Source organism: Netta rufina, assembly GCF_964035555.1.
Source record: "Netta rufina genome assembly, chromosome: 7".
Classification (NCBI taxonomy): Eukaryota; Metazoa; Chordata; class Aves; order Anseriformes; family Anatidae; genus Netta; species Netta rufina.
The window spans coordinates 5,311,115-5,326,034 of record NC_140130.1 but is presented as its reverse complement, the minus strand read 5'-3'; the positions used below and the strand labels follow the sequence as shown (position 1 = coordinate 5,326,034).

The following is a 14,920-nucleotide window of genomic DNA, read 5'->3' as shown; positions in this document are numbered from 1 at the left end:
ACCTTGGGTTCACCTTTTGGGGTCTGGGGATGGCTTCTCCATCATTTTGGGACTATCTAACACCTGTGTGTGCTGTGCTAGGGGTGAGCCTGCTGGTGCCCCACGGGGCCATCCCCCAGGGGAAGTTCTACGAGATGTACCTGGTCATCAACAAGGCGGAGAGCGCCCTGTAAGTCTCACCGTGCCCTCCCTTCCACTTTCTGTCGCCCTCCGTGGGGCTCCTCGCTCCAACGGGTGCCCCCTCTCCCCAGCTTGCCCTCCGAAGGCACGCAGACGGTGCTGAGCCCGGCGGTGACCTGTGGCCCCACCGGCCTGCTGCTGTGCCGCCCCGTCGTCCTGACCATTCCCCACTGCGCCGACGTCGCCTCTTCCGACTGGATTTTCCAGCTGAAAACACAGTCCCACCAGGGAAACTGGGAGGTAACGAGCGAGCCCTGCTTCTTCAGTCAGCCAGGGCCACGAGCTCTGTGGGATACATCCTCTAGCCCCCCCTCCCCAGCAAAGGGTTGACCCCAAACCTTGGTTTCCCGTCTGTCCCTGTAGGAAGTCGTGACCCTGGATGAGGAGACCCTCAACACCCCCTGCTACTGCCAGCTGGAAGCCAAGTGCTGCCACGTTCTGCTCGACCAGCTGGGCACCTACGTCTTCGTGGGGGAGTCCTACTCCAGGTCAGCCATCAAGAGGCTCCAGCTGGCCATCTTCGCCCCCACCGTCTGCACCTCCCTGGAGTACAACCTCAAGGTCTACTGCTTGGAGGACACGCCGGATGCCCTGAAGGTACCACAGACACCTGGTTGTCATTCACCCAGCACTGACTCGTGTCAGCCTTTGGGTGCCGTCTGGGGATTTGTTCCCCAATGTGCTTTGTTTTCCTCATGCAGCCAAGGCCTGGTAGCTTCAGGAGGGTGATGTTTTGGGAAGGCCACCCTGGGTGCCACCACCTCCCAGGGCGGCAGGGTGCTGCTCCAGGGAGGAGCCAGCCTGATGCAACTCCCTGAAAAGTGACCGTGCTTAAATAATAAGCATGTTTACTGCTCTCCACGTCCTTCTGGATGCTTGGAGGTGCTTCTCTCCCCTCCTGGGGAGGTTTCACGGCACAGACAGCATTGAGCACAACATGAAGGGCTCAGGTTTTGATGCTTTGGCTGCACAGAGCACCGTGGCCATTTAATTCCCTGTGCCTTGTCCTGCCGCGTCAGGATTGCCGTAGTGCCTCTAGGTGGAGGTGTAGGCAGCGCTCTGCTGCCTGGATTTTGTTTCTCTCCTAAGAGTTGCTGGTGGGACAGTGGGATTGTGGTAAAAACAGGTAGGGTGGCACCTGGGGAGGGGGTTCTTGGAAGCACCCGGCCTTTCTGTGTCGGTTACAAGTTACAAAACCCCAAAGGGAGGTCAGGTCAGTGAGCAGGGTGAGCTGACGAGCTCTTGGTGTCCTGCTGCCCACAGGAGGTGCTGGAGCTGGAGCGGACACTGGGTGGTTACCTGCTGGAGGAGCCCAAGCCGCTGCCCTTCAAGGACAGCTACCACAACCTGCGCCTCTCCATCCACGACATCCCCCACTCGCTGTGGAGGAGCAAGCTGCTGGCCAAGTACCAGGTGAGGTGCCACAGAGGGGCACCAGTTCTCGTTTCCCAGTGGGATGCTGTCTGTGGGGTCCCTCTGTCCCACCTTATCCCCACGGGGTGGCCAGAGATGGGATTTCCCCCTCGTTGATCCCGTGCGTTGGTGGCCTGCAGGAAATCCCCTTCTACCACATCTGGAGCGGCAGCCAGCGAGCCCTGCACTGCACCTTCACGCTGGAGAGGTACAGCCAGGCCTCCACCGAGCTCACCTGCAAGATCTGCGTGCGGCAGGTGGAAGGGGAAGGGCAGATCTTCCAGCTCCACGTCACACTGGGAGAGGTGAGCGGGCAGGGAATGGCAAGGGGACATGTGGGCAAAGATGGGTGGCTTCTCCCAGCTCGCCACCAAAACGTCTCACGTTGCCCTTCCCCTCGCAGCACGCCGGCTCCTTCGACACCCTCCACTCGCACCACAGCAGTGCCCCCACCACCCAGCTGGGACCCTACGCCTTCAAAATCCCCCTGTCCATCCGGCAGAAAATCTGCAGCAGCCTGGACGCCCCCAATGCCAGGGGGAACGACTGGAGACTTCTCGCCCAGAAGCTCTCCATGGACCGGTGGGTGTCCCCGTGCTCTGTCAGGGCTGGGTTGTGTCCAGCCACGTTATGTCCACCTACAGATGTCCACCTATAAGTTGGGGTACACCTAGGCAGAGTTACACCTGTGGTGGGGGGCTCTCCTCGTGTTGAGCTGGCCCTTGGTAGTTTTCCCCCGAAGGACAGCAGGTCAACCTGGGCCTACCCCTCTGCCTCTCCCCCGCAGGTACCTGAACTACTTCGCCACCAAAGCCAGCCCCACCGGGGTGCTCCTGGACTTGTGGGAAGCCCAACACCAAGACGACGGCGATCTCAACACCCTGGCCAGTGCCTTAGAAGAGATGGGCAAGAGCGAGATGCTGGTGGTCATGGCCACGGAGGGCGACTGCTGCTGACGCTCCCCGCGCGGTGGCTGAGCGAGGAAGGGCCGAGGGTGCCCGTTGATCCTTCCCCACGTCACTGCCAGCCTTAGAGACCGATCCTCACCGTTTACAAGCAATTCAAGTGTTACGCAGCGTTCCTCCTCCTCCTCCCGGCCGTTTTTGGGTGGTGCTGGGGGAATCGGGGCTTCTCGGGTCGGGGCGGCGGGGGCTTTCCTTCTCCTTGTGCGTGTGGGTTCCCCTCCCCTCCGGTTCTCCTCCTCCTTTGATGGCATTTCTGCATCGAAGAGGCGAGTCCAGTCTAGGCAAGCGGCTTACTTCTGTCAAAGGCTTCAGGCAGCTTCATAAGGCAAGTAGGAAAGGAAGAAAAAAAGGAAAAGAAAAAAAAAAACAGTTTCTTAGGAAACGCAAATAATTTATTATCCAGATCTTTGGATGACTCCTTTTAAAAAAAAATACAGAAAAAAAAAAAAAAAAAGATTTATAAATCTTTTTTTCTGTGTGTGTGAGAGAGGAAGAGCACTGTTGTGGTCAGAGTGGCAGAGAGAGAGATTTAAATGAGCGCTCTTCCATAGGGAAAGCGTGTGGTCGAGTGGAGCAAAACTTGTTTACATGTCCTGGGACCCCCGGGAAGTCCGTCGGGTTAAGTGCCTCTATGCCCCGTGCTTCAGGGCAAGCTGAGACCCTCCCTGAGATTTTCATTGCAAGTCCCCCTTCCTGGCAGCAGCGTCCCCCATAAACATGGCTGCAGGGATGCTGCCTGGTTTTTCTCGCTGGTTTTCCTTCAGGACCATCCCGAGGTGGTGCCCCTGTTCTCAGCACCATGCTGGATGCTCTTCTGGTCCTCCTCCTCCTTCATCACTGGGCTCTGTCTCCTTCGTTGCTGGTGGCAGCAGGGGATGCCGAATTCATTGGGTTTTTTAATGAATTCTTCCCCAGTGTAGTTTTGGGGGAGCTTTTTAGGGCGACTGCGCCTTTATTATACATAAATACAAACCAAAGACTTCAGCCCTGCACTGACACACAGGCCAAAGTGGTGGGTTTTGTGTTTTTATTTTATTTTATTTTATTTTATTTTATTGGTAACAAAAAACCCCCAGATGTTTGCAGTTCATGCCCGGAGGTGGCACGGTCAGGAGGAGGCAGGTCGGGAGGCAGGCCCCGGCAGACTGCAGCGCTGCAGAGTCCCTGGTTTTGAGTCAGTATTTCGGCTGGGATGCGGGGAGGGAGTTTTGGGGCTGGGGGCTGCTTTGGGTGAGGTCGGCGGGGCTGCCCTGCTCCTGCGTGGGCTCCGAGGACGAAGCCCCAAGGGTTTATCCTGCTGGGTCTCATAGGGCTGCTCCGTGTTCGCACATAGCCCCTTGATAGGACGGCTGTGCCCCGTGCTGCCCAGCATTTTGAAGAGCTGCTTTCTCGTTTGGGGTTGGAAGAAACACCAGTGGAGCTGTTAGTGTGCTTTATTCGGGTTGCTTTTGGTCCTGTGCTGAGTTCTACCTCGCTGGTGAGGAAGGGTCTCCAAGCTGCAAGGCAGGCTACGCCTCTTAGCTTTTGGAGAGGCAGCATCGAAAGTGGTCATCGGGTTTCCGTCCCATTGCACCTCCTTTATTTTCTCCCTTTTTTTTTTTTTTTTTTTTGGTAATGGACTTGTTATAACAGTGGAGGGAGAAGTTGTGCGATGGATGGAAAGTGATCAACAGGTAACGAGGTTCATCACAGAGATACAGTGTCTGGGTGAAGGCTAAACATTGAGACTACCTGCAGATAGAAGTATTCACTCGGTGGTTGTGGTATCTTAGAAATTTCTCTGTTGAAAAATAAAGAAATAGGAAGGGGATGAGAAGCTTGGGATTAGATCAGACCACACAGCAAGGCTGTGGACCCTCCGTCGATGGAAGTATTAAGAGCAGAGCCTGGAGGGCAGCTCCTGCCTCAGGCTGCAAGGCTTTGCGATGCGAAGCCCAGGATGCAAACTGAGAGCATCATCACAGGGTGGCGCGGGAGAAGCTTTCAGTATTGCAAGCGTCTTCACAGGGTTGTTTCTGGCAAGATGAGAGGCTTGGTGTGCAAACCCAGCACATCCTGGTGTCATCGGGTTGTGTGCTGGGTGAAATCACAGCCAGGAGCCCGAATTTCTCAGGGGGGGGAAGCGTGCAGGCTCTGCCGAGGGGCTTTTTTTGGGGTGTGTGTGTTGCTCAGCCTTTTTTTAAGTCTGCAGTGAACACGCAGACCTTCAGACATGCAAAAACCACAGGTGGGTCAAACGCTCAGATGCATTTCTTGGCAGCTGTGAACCCAACCCACACAGCACTCCTTAAAAACAACCAGCGAGGGGCTTGGGGCATCCGACAGGTCCCAGCTCCCTCCCTCCAGCTCCTCTGCTGTCTCCCTGCTTTACTCTCTGGACTGGATTTTCCACCAGGTTGGAAACTGAAGGTGGGAAGACTTGTAGGTGACTCCCCTTGCCACCTAGGAAGGGCTTTCTCTCTCCGTTAGGTTGCATTTAAGCATCCCATGAGTGGCACCCCACCCCTGAGCCGAGGGGGATAAGCGAATTTGGGGGGAAAAAATGAAGAATTGCTCTCGCGCCGTGGCTGCTGGCGTTACCCAGGGCTTCAGCGGGAGGCGAGCTGCCCTTTTCTGAATCTCTCTCGCTCTCATTCTGCTCCGCGGACCTCGCGGTGCCTGTCCGTCCGTCCGTCCTGTCCTGCCCACCCCATCCACCTGTGTTCGTCTCCCCCGTCCTTTTGGGGCCGTGTCGTGCCGGCAGCAGCCGCCCCTCGCTCTGCGACCTGTCCCTGTATTTATGTGCCCAGGGGACGGGCATCCTCTCCACCCGCGTCTGTTTATTCTGTAAAGAACTGTAAATAAAGTTTAGCATTCCTATTGTAACAAATTAATTTTTATGCAATAAATTATATTTCCTAGTCTAATAAAAAAAAAAAATAGCCCATCTGTTTTCTCCTCCTGCGTTCATCACTCGGTGGCGCCTGCAGGAGCTTTCACAGAATCACAGAATTTCTAGGTTGGAAGAGACCTCAAGGTCATCGAGTCCAACCTCCAACCTAACACTAACAGCCCTCCACTAAACCATATCCCTAAGCTCTACATCTAAACGTCTTTTGAAGACTTCCAGGGATGGTGACTCCACCACTTCCCTGGGCAGCCTGTTCCAATGTCTAACAACCCTTTCAGTGAAGAAGTTCTTCCTAACATCTAACCTAAAACTCCCCTGGCGCAACTTAAGCCCATTCCCCCTCGTCCTGTCACCAGGCACGTGGGAGAACAGACCAACCCCCACCTCGCTACAGCCTCCCTTGAGGTACCCATAGAGAGCGATAAGGTCACCCCTGAGCCTCCTCTTCTCCAGGCTGAACAAGCCCAGCTCCCTCAGCCGCTCCTCGTAGGACTTGTTCTCCAGGCCCCTCACCAGCTTCGTCGCCCTTCTCTGCACCCGCTCAAGCACCTCCATGTCCTTCTTGTAGCGAGGGGCCCAAAACTGAACACAGTACTCGAGGTGCGGCCTCACCAGAGCTGAGTGCAGGGGGACGATCACCTCCCTAGCCCTGCTGGTCACGCTGTTCCTGATACAAGCCAGGATGCCGTTGGCCTTCTTGGCTACCTGAGCACACTGCTGGCTCATATTCAGCCGACTATCCACCATCACTCCCAGGTCCTTCTCTGCCTGGCAGCTCTCCAACCATTCCTCTCCCAGCCTGTAGCTCTGCTTGGGGTTATTGCGCCCCAGGTGCAGGACCCGGCACTTGGCCTTGTTGAACTTCATGCAGTTGACCTCAGCCCATCGGTGCAGCCTATCCAGATCCTCCTGCAGAGCTTTCCTACCCTCGAGCAGATCGACACACGCACCTAACTTGGTGTCATCTGCGAACTTACTGAGGGTGCACTCGATGCCCTCGTCCAGCTTTGTGCAGCATCCCCTTGGCTCCGCTGCCCCTTGGGGCCCTGCAGGACCTTCGGTGCCCCTGGGGAGGGGATGTGGGGACCCTCGTGCAGCACGGCCACCCCTCCATCCATCACTCTTCCCTACAAGCAAGTTTCTCTGAGCTCAGCTCTGGTCCCTCACCATCACCCTGGCCTCCCTGGGTGCTTCTCCCTTTTCCAGAGGTGTGGCGATCCCAAGGGATCTTGTGTCCCTCTGGCCAGAGGAACCCAGCCAGGTGGGCTTTTCAGGACAGGGTGAGGGTCACCCTGCCAGGGCCACTCCGCTCGCCCAGCTGCAGGGAGAAAGGTGCCACCAGGGGGTGGCACTACTGGCCCTCTCCGAATCTGCAGCTGGTGAAGGAAATGGGAACAAACGGGACACAGCCCCAAATACAGTATGAGCATGGGAACATCCCTAAAACCTGACCGGAGCCGCCCCGTGGTGCTGAGCAGCCCTTGAATGGGGGAAACTTTCACCTGGGGGACCGACGAAGCCCCAGCCTGGCTCAGTTGACCCCGCTCACTTTCACAGCCCCATGCGCTGATGTGACCCGATGCTCTTCTCCAGCACTAGGTTTTTTGATGTGATCGACCGCAGCAGGTCAGAAATATCAGGCAAATCCCTCAGATCCCAAGGGTTACTGACCCCGAGAGGCTGCACCCACTCCTCAGGTGCTTTCCCAGCCTGGCACATCAACGTGGATGAAAATCCCAAAGGACAAACCCCTGGAGACCCCTTCCCCGTGCCCCTCCAAACCCTTTCCAGCTCAGCGCACAGCTGGTGGGGGACATGGGTTGGTGGTGGGCTTCTGCTTGGGTGCTTTAAAAAAAAACAAACACGGAGTCTTGGGGGATTTGGTTAGGGTTCTGCCGCCCTTTAGGGTTCGTGGAGGTGGCTGGTGCTGGGGGACGCGTGTAAAATGGGGGAAATAGGGTTTGCAGTGAAATCACGTTTATAGGATGCTGCAAAATGAGGACTTTGTGGCCATGTTCATCCCGAAGATGGTCCCCATCCCTTGTGGCCTCAGCGGCTTCAGAATTGAAAAAAAAAGGGGGTGGGGGAGAAAAAAAAAAAAAAGTGAGGGTTTTATAAAGAATGGGGGAAAAAGGAGAGAAAAAAAGTGATTTTTTTTTTTTAAGTGGGGGAAAAATGAGAGAAAAAAGTGATTTTTTTTTAAGTGTGGGAAAAAGTGAGGGGAAAGGGGAGGGATATAGGGGAAAAAAGGGGAAAAGGGGCGGGGAAGAGGAAAAATGAAGGGGGCGGGGCTAACTGGGGGCTGGGGTTAATTAGGGCGGTGCTAATTGGGGCGGGGCCACGCCTCCAAGTGGGCGGAGCTTCGGCCCGGCTCGGCTCGGCTCGGGTGAGTGGGGCGGGGGGGCTGTAGGGCTGCGGGGAGGGGGATGTAGGGGCGCTGGGTTCTTCCCACCCCATCCACAGCTCGAATTTTATGGTTTTTTTTGGTGGCTTTTTTTCTGCAAAATCCCCCATTTCCGGCATTTTGGCCTCAGCCCGGCCTCCCTGCCTCCACCCCGGGGAGGGTGGTGCAAAGCGGGTGGTGCTCAGCGGGGTTTGGGGCTGGCCCTTTCCTTCCTAAACCTGCCCCCAAAGCCCCCCGCTGGGGGACCGGGTCCGGAGGAGCCTTGGGGAGATGCTGGGGTGGGTGGCGAGCCCTCCTGGGTGCTTTCAGGTCGCTTGCAAAGCTTGCTTTGGGGGTCTTGGTGCAAAGGGCTGGGGGCTCCCAGGTTGTTATTTATGGGGTTTTGTCCTTGTAGGGGCAGAGAGTTCTTGTTTTGCAAGGGGGAAAGTGAATTCAAGGCCACGGGGCTGGTTAATGATCACCTGCCCTGCAACGCTGCTGCACCTGCCTGTCTCCATTGCCCCTCTCCTGTGTTTTTCTTTGGGGTCCCACGCCCCGCTTTGACCCCGTACAGCTCCTCAACTTGCCTTGTCCCAACAACTAATCATCCTTACACTATAACAGCCTGTTTGGGGTTGTCTTGCAGCACCATGCAGCCGGCAGCCAGCACCTTTCCCCCGGACGATGAGCCCCTGCTGGAGGAGCCTTCGGTGAACAGACCCGGCGGGCGAAAGCCGGGCGACCACCCCAATGGGGCTTACGTTATTTTTTTCCTGCTGGGCATCGGTTCCCTGCTGCCCTGGAACTTTTTCATCACCGCCAAGCACTACTGGGCATATAAGCTGCAAAACTGCTCCGAGCAAGCGGGACGGGCGCCCTCGGACCTGCGGGTGAGTGCACGGCCGCTGCGGGTCGGCGTGCCCAAAGGAGCAGCTGCCCCTAGGTTTTTAGGGCCAAAACAGCCGCTTTCCACCTGAACTCGCTCCTTTTCCCTTCCCAACAGGTGGGTGAGCATCCTTTGGGGTTTTGTGTGCTGCCGGCCTAGGGCAGGGATTTATTGGGGGAGCGAAAATATTGGCAAGAAAAATAACTAAAATTAAAAGTTGTAGTGGTTTGTGGCCTGACCCTTACCTGTGTTTGATGTGCTAGGGCACGGATCTATGGTGCATTAAAAAAAATCACTTAGCCTGCCCTTCCTAGGATGGTTTCTACACAATCCTTTTGTGTGTTTCCCCAGCCTAGCTCTGGGAGGGCCGGGCTTGCAGTTGGGTTTTGACTTGCTCTGAACTCCTGGCAGAGCACTGAACATGTTTTAAGTGTTTTTGTTTTTTCTTTGCAGTGGCTGTTTGGAGGTGATGGCAGCCACAGCAGCAGGGTTTTGCAGGAGGACAGGGTTTGCTAAAGCCCGGGATGCTTTACGGTTTTGAGGTCTGGCAGGGGTGACCAGAGCATCTCCTGCCATAAACATCAGGCTGCTGGTGTGTAGGACGGGGAGCTGGATGTGCCACCCAGGGGCAGCTGGCTTTGCTAGCGAGGGGGTCACAAAGCACTTTTTCTCCCCCAAAACACCTTTTGCTCCTCCTTTTCCTTGCTGCTTTCTCCCTTTGGAGGGCAGTAAAGCCACCGCCGGTGCTGCAAGCACCCGAACTCAGTTTTATTTTCAGAGTTTTGCCATCTTGAGATCCAGCTGCTGGCCAGAGAATCATCCCTGACACACAACCACCCAGGAGCCACCCAAAATCACCCCTGTGTGGCCTCCCTTCACCTCCTCATGCTCGCTGCATGGAGTGATGCCATTTCTTTGTGGCTGGAAAAACCGTCGGCGTCATGAGCCCACAGCCAGCCCTCCTGCTGCCTGGCTCGTCCAGGTGGTTTGGGCACATTTTTCATTAACGAGGGCAGAGCTGGATGTAACACCCACATTACCTCCGTGCTTTCTGACCAGCATCCGGAGCTGGGCTGATTTTAACGCCCGGAGCGGGGTGCGAAGGGGACCCTCCTCCCCATCACGCCCGCAGGAGGTGAGGTTTGGAGCAGCCGGTTTCAAGCTAAATAGGTGGATATTGCTGATTCCTGCAGCTTTTTGTCGGATTTTTTCCTTCCGAGTAAGTTTTGTTGCTGTGTTTCTGAAGGTGCATCCCACAGGTGGATTTCTCTGGGATCTCAGCGCTTAACTTCCAGTTTTTCCTGCTCAGAAATGGCTTAGCACAAACAAACAGTGCTAGGTTTTAAAAATACTCTTTATTTTGTATATTATGCTTTTCCTCAAAAGCTTTCCCAGCACCACAAGAGCCCTGCTTTACGCTCGGGGCAGCAGTGGGTTGGAAGGCAGCCCACCCAAAAGACTTTATTTTCCTCCCACACCAACATCTTCATCCTAAAACCTCTTGTTTTGAAGGTACCCCTGATCGGATCTGCCATTTCTTTGTTGAAAAAGATTATTTCTCCTCTTTCCATGCGGGGCTTTTGTCCCCTGGTGCCTTTGTTGGTGTAAGGGCACGGTCAAGTTGTTCTTCCTTGGTGATGTGTCCGTGTGCGAATGCGTACGGGATGCTGCTGGGCGTGAGGATTTTTAATTCCTTCAGTTCAGAGCAACCTGAGTCTTCTGTGCTGGTTGAGTCTCCTCGAAAATGAAGCCGTCAGCCCCTGTTTCTGCCCTGGAAAGAAATCTGGCCGTGGCAAGGACTTGAAGCTTGCAGGTGGTTTGTGATTCCAGCCCGACACGTCCGCTGGGCGCAGCGATGCTCTGGTGCTCGCTGCTCCTCAGTGGTACAACATAATCCTGCTGGCTTCTGAGCTCGCAAATTGGGATCTGGGGCAACACCGAGTGGTTTAAAAACGGGTACACTGAGTGGTTTAAACACCAAGTGGTTTAAAAATGGATGTACTTCTGCTTGGTGGAAGGCTTCCTAAAGCTTTGTTCCCCCCCACAGGCCTCAAAAAAAAAAAAAAAAGAACTTGAAAGCGTTCTAAATATCCGTGTTTTTTTTTTTCTTTTTTTGGGGAGGTAGTTTGGTAAATAAGGCTTAGTTGTAGCAGGTTGCTTTGTCTGTTCTCCCCTAATTCAGTGTGTGGCTGTGAAGCTTGGATCCTGCTGCTTTTCCCCGAGCTGATGCAGTAGCTGCAGGTGTTTATGTCTCCGCATATGCAGCCCCTCCAGGAGCAATTATTACATTTCTCGTTGCTTTCAGTAAAGCCCTTGATGGGGAAGAACAAATTAACGTGCTTGCAAACTGATTAAGAGACTGCAGCGCAAAGCTGCGGGAAAACCTGTGGCAGGGAGAGCAAAGGAGCCGGATGCCCCCCGGCCATGGCTGCTGGGGACCCAGGGAATATTTTATTTGGGGTCTCAGATGTAGGTTGTCCTCCCTGCAAACATCGTCCCACCTGCTGGCTGGGACTCCCGGGGCAAAAAGGGTTTTTGGGACCTTAGGGAGGATGGAGCGGATGGGTTTTAACAGCATGATGCGTAAAGTGGGTTGAAAATGCAGTCTTGGCACAGAAATCTTGCTTTTTGCTGAGTTTTATTGCTTTCTGTGTCTGTTTTCTCCACTGGCCGTGTGACCAGCCTGCTGGATATTGACCCGTGCTCCAGCCTGGTTTCCCAAATGATGGATGAGCCCACGGGGTAAATGTGCACTGAGCCTCAGCCTCCTTCAGAGAGAGAGACCAGGAGGGGAAATCACATCCCTCTGCTCGAGAATGTGCTCTCTGACCATTTATTTCCCCCCTTTTTCCTGGCAGGACTATTTTGAGAGTTACATCTCCATCGCTTCCACCGTGCCCTCGGTGCTGTGCCTGGTTGGAAACTTCCTGCTGGTCAACAGGTAGGTGTGGGGTGGGCACCTTCCCCCTCTCCTCCGCCTCCTTTCTGCCCCAAAAGTGAGTCCGTGGGACAAGTGATTTCTCAAACAATTCATTACCTCCCTTTATCCTTCACTTTCTTTACTTTAAACGCAATTTGCTCCTTCTCAGAGCAGAGGAGATGCTCTCTGCGTCACGTTAGGGTTATAAAATGGGGAGGCAGCAGCGAGGCGCAGGTTTGGGGTGGGTTTGGGGTGAACGATGATGCCGTTCCTCCTCGCCGTCCCCAGGGTGCCCGCCAGCGTCCGCATCCTGGCCTCGCTCTTCCTCATGCTCTCCGTCTTCCTGGTGATCACGGTGCTGGTGAAGGTCGACACGTCCACCTGGACCCCCCTCTTCTTCGGCCTCACCCTCGCCTGCGTGGCCGTGGTCAGTGGTGCCTCCACCGTCTTCTCCAGCAGCATCCTGGGCCTGAGCAGCCGCTTCCCCATGAGGAACTCGCAGGCACTGATCTCAGGTTCGTGTCCCCAAGGGTTGATGTCCCCCAGAGCTGGAGGACTCCTCCTGCATGGGCAGCCTGGTGGGATCGTGCTCCTGGGTCCCCTTGAGTTGTGTGCGTTGGATTTTTTTGTTTTTTTTTCCTCCCGTCCCTGCGTCATGCGGTGTTTATTTTAGAAACTTTCCTTTTTTTAAAAAAAAAAAAAAAAAAATCGCACAAAACTTGCAGGCTGGGCTAAAGGGAAGTTGCTGAACGAGAAGCACAAGGGGTCACATGAGCTGGCACTCTCGTTTCTGTAAATACCCTAAAAGCTCAGTGCCGGGGGCTCGGCAGGGACAGACCCTCACCATCCCTGTCCCTGGGGGAATGACCTCCGGAGCTGCCAGGGCTCGAGCTGAGCTGTAATTTGTTCCCTGCAGGGGAAAAAGGGGGGAAGGAGGTGGTATGAATGTGCAGTAGGATGGCTGAGAGGCTGAGATGAAAGGGAAAAAATGGAAGAAAGTCTCCGTCTCCATTTCCTGGGGCTGAGACAGGAGTGTTTTAAGGAGCAGGGGAACCATGGCAGCGCCTGCCCGGTGCTCCAGTGCCTTGCCAGGTTTTGGGGAGCCAGATTTTGGCTTTGGGGCATGCTTTGTGCCCCACAAACATCTGTCTGGCAGGTCAGGCCATGGGCGGCACGCTCAGCGCCATCGCGTCCCTCGTCGACCTGGCGGCGGCGGCCGACGTGACCGACAGCGCCCTGGCTTACTTCCTCACCGCCGACATCTTCATCGTCGTCTGCATCATGGTCTACCTCCTGCTGCCCCGCCTGGAGTACTCCAGGTACGGGCTGGGCTTGGTGGTAGCACCCACAGGACGTCACCATCCGACCAAAACCCCAAACTGCTTTTGTTTTCTGTAATTTTTCCCATCTGGGGTGCGAGAAGAGGATGCTGACGTGCGCCCCTCCCGGATTTCCAGCACCCGTGTGACTTTGCACGAGGCTCACGAACTCCCTCCTCTTTTTATTTTCAGGTATTACTTGAGAAGCCACCAGGAGAGCCCGTCCCCAGCCACCGTGCTACCTGGTGGCCCCGTGGGGGACGAGGCAGAACCAGGAGGCACCGCGCCGCTGCCCAGCATCCCCCCGCTGCGCCCCATCCTGCGTAAGACAGCCACCCTGGGCTTCTGCCTCTTCTACGTCTTCTTCATCTCCATCATCATCTTCCCGTCCCTCTCCTCCAACATCGAGTCCGTCCAGAAGGCCTCGGGGAGCCCGTGGAGCACCAAGTACTTCGTGCCCCTCACCAGCTTCCTCCTGTACAACTTCGCCGACTGGTGCGGGCGGCAGATCACCGCCTGGATCCAGGCGCCCGGCCCCAACAGCAAGCTGCTGCCTGCCCTGGTCCTCCTCAGGACCATCTTCCTCCCCCTCTTCATCCTCAGCAACTACCAGCCCCGGGCTCACATCCGGACGGTGCTCTTTGCCCACGACGCCTACCCGGTAGCCTTCACGGCGCTGCTGGGGCTCAGCAACGGCTACCTGGGCACGCTGGCCATCGTCTACGGCCCCAAAATCGTGCCGAAGGAGCTGGCCGAGGCGGCGGGGGTGGTGATGACGCTGTACCTGGTGCTGGGGCTGGCCCTGGGCTCCGCATGCTCCGCGCTCGTCGTGCACCTCATCTAGAGCCGCGTGTCCCCGCAGCACCCCCGAGGACGAGCTGGGGACCAAAGCCAAGGGACCAAACAGCCCCGAGCTCAGGGGGACAAAAGAGTGGCCAAAGAGACCTCTCCCTCCTTAAAATGCAGGCATCGTTTCAGGGGGATTTCCCCAAGGAAAGGGAACTTCCTCACTTGCACTTCTGCTTGCTTGCGTTGTTCCAGCTGAGAGCAGCCCCTGGCTGTCGGGCTCCCCGTGCCGCCGGGTGCAGCTGTGAATTGGTTCATTCCTGCAGGAGGACCCCAAATGCCTCCGGGGGTGAGGTGCTGCGGCACCCAGAGGGCTTCAAAGCCACTTCAACTGCTCTGTGCAAGCAGGCAATTATTGTATTTATTTTCTCAAATTTATGGTCTGGGAGAGGTGAGGCAGTGGCATAGCTTGGCATTACAGCTGCTGCCTCGGGGGGGAATAGCCATGGAAAACCCTTCCTGCAAGACCTGGTGACTAGAATTATTGGAAGAATAACAGATCTCTCTTATTTTCTTCGTAGCCCACTGGGTTTAACCCCACACCACTTACAGAGACGAAGCACGATGCTTGGCATCGTTTGGGCTCCTGGGCGATGCACGTGCAGCTTTGCTTTACAGGTGATTTTTTTTATTTTTAAATCATAAAATCCTGACACGGGTGGAAAATTTACAGGGCACGTGGTACAGAGGCTGAGCTGTACGGCCCACGACTTTGCACACAGAGGCTCTGCAGTGCACAAGCACTGGTGATGGCTTTAATATTTCCCTGGTGGGACACTGACTCTGGGTGCAAGATGCTTCTCGCCTGCAGGTGTGAAATACCCAGGGCTGAGCACCTGCAGGTGGCATCTCAAATATTCAAGTCTTCAGCTTCAGGTGGCCTCGGTGGGCTTTTAAGGGGGGAGATCTCGTGCTGGGCAGGTTCCTGAACTGCCCGGTGCCAGGTTAGGAGGTCCTGCTAATTACGGGCTGCTCCGCTCATCCTCTCCGTGATGTTACAGAGGGAAGTGACCAAATACCTCTCAAGACAGGACTTGATTGTCTGGTACTGTCACTAATAAAGTTAATTCTTGATACTGTGTAAGTGCTGGTGTCTGTCTGGAGCAGTTTTTGGGGGG

General features: G+C 55.5%; 2 protein-coding genes across 3 annotated transcripts in view; both read left to right on the top strand.

Annotated features, from left to right (window-relative positions):
• The window catches only part of UNC5B (unc-5 netrin receptor B), a 36,119-nt gene extending 33,444 nt beyond the window's left edge, over positions 1–2,675 (top strand). For both annotated transcript variants that reach the window (XM_084289790.1, XM_084289789.1), the window contains 7 exons: positions 82–169; positions 252–420; positions 544–777; positions 1,444–1,593; positions 1,734–1,898; positions 1,997–2,175; positions 2,381–2,675. In XM_084289790.1, the coding sequence (XP_084145916.1) occupies positions 82–169; positions 252–420; positions 544–777; positions 1,444–1,593; positions 1,734–1,898; positions 1,997–2,175; positions 2,381–2,549 (1,154 nt within the window). In that variant the 3' untranslated portion in view covers positions 2,550–2,675. The remainder of the gene's footprint in view (positions 1–81; positions 170–251; positions 421–543; positions 778–1,443; positions 1,594–1,733; positions 1,899–1,996; positions 2,176–2,380) is intronic.
• A 5,132-nt stretch (positions 2,676–7,807) lies between these two features.
• On the top strand, positions 7,808–14,070 carry SLC29A3 (solute carrier family 29 member 3). The gene is made up of 6 exons (XM_084290636.1): positions 7,808–7,834; positions 8,478–8,721; positions 11,576–11,658; positions 11,926–12,152; positions 12,794–12,956; positions 13,149–14,070. Exons 2-6 carry the CDS (start codon positions 8,482–8,484, stop codon positions 13,798–13,800), a joined length of 1,365 nt encoding a protein of 454 aa, XP_084146762.1. The 5' UTR covers positions 7,808–7,834; positions 8,478–8,481; the 3' UTR covers positions 13,801–14,070.
• The last annotated feature ends 850 nt before the right edge of the window (positions 14,071–14,920 follow it).

What these genes read in the sequence shown, in the direction of transcription:
- SLC29A3 (XM_084290636.1), top strand. Translation starts at nt 8,482, where the DNA reads ATGCAGCCGGCAGCCAGCACCTTTCCCCCGGACGATGAGCCCCTGCTG. An exon ending in GGGCGCCCTCGGACCTGCGG is followed by an intron (nt 8,722 to 11,575) that starts GTGAGTGCACGG and finishes TTTTCCTGGCAG; the next exon opens with GACTATTTTGAGAGTTACAT. An exon ending in CCCCGCCTGGAGTACTCCAG is followed by an intron (nt 12,957 to 13,148) that starts GTACGGGCTGGG and finishes TTTTATTTTCAG; the next exon opens with GTATTACTTGAGAAGCCACC.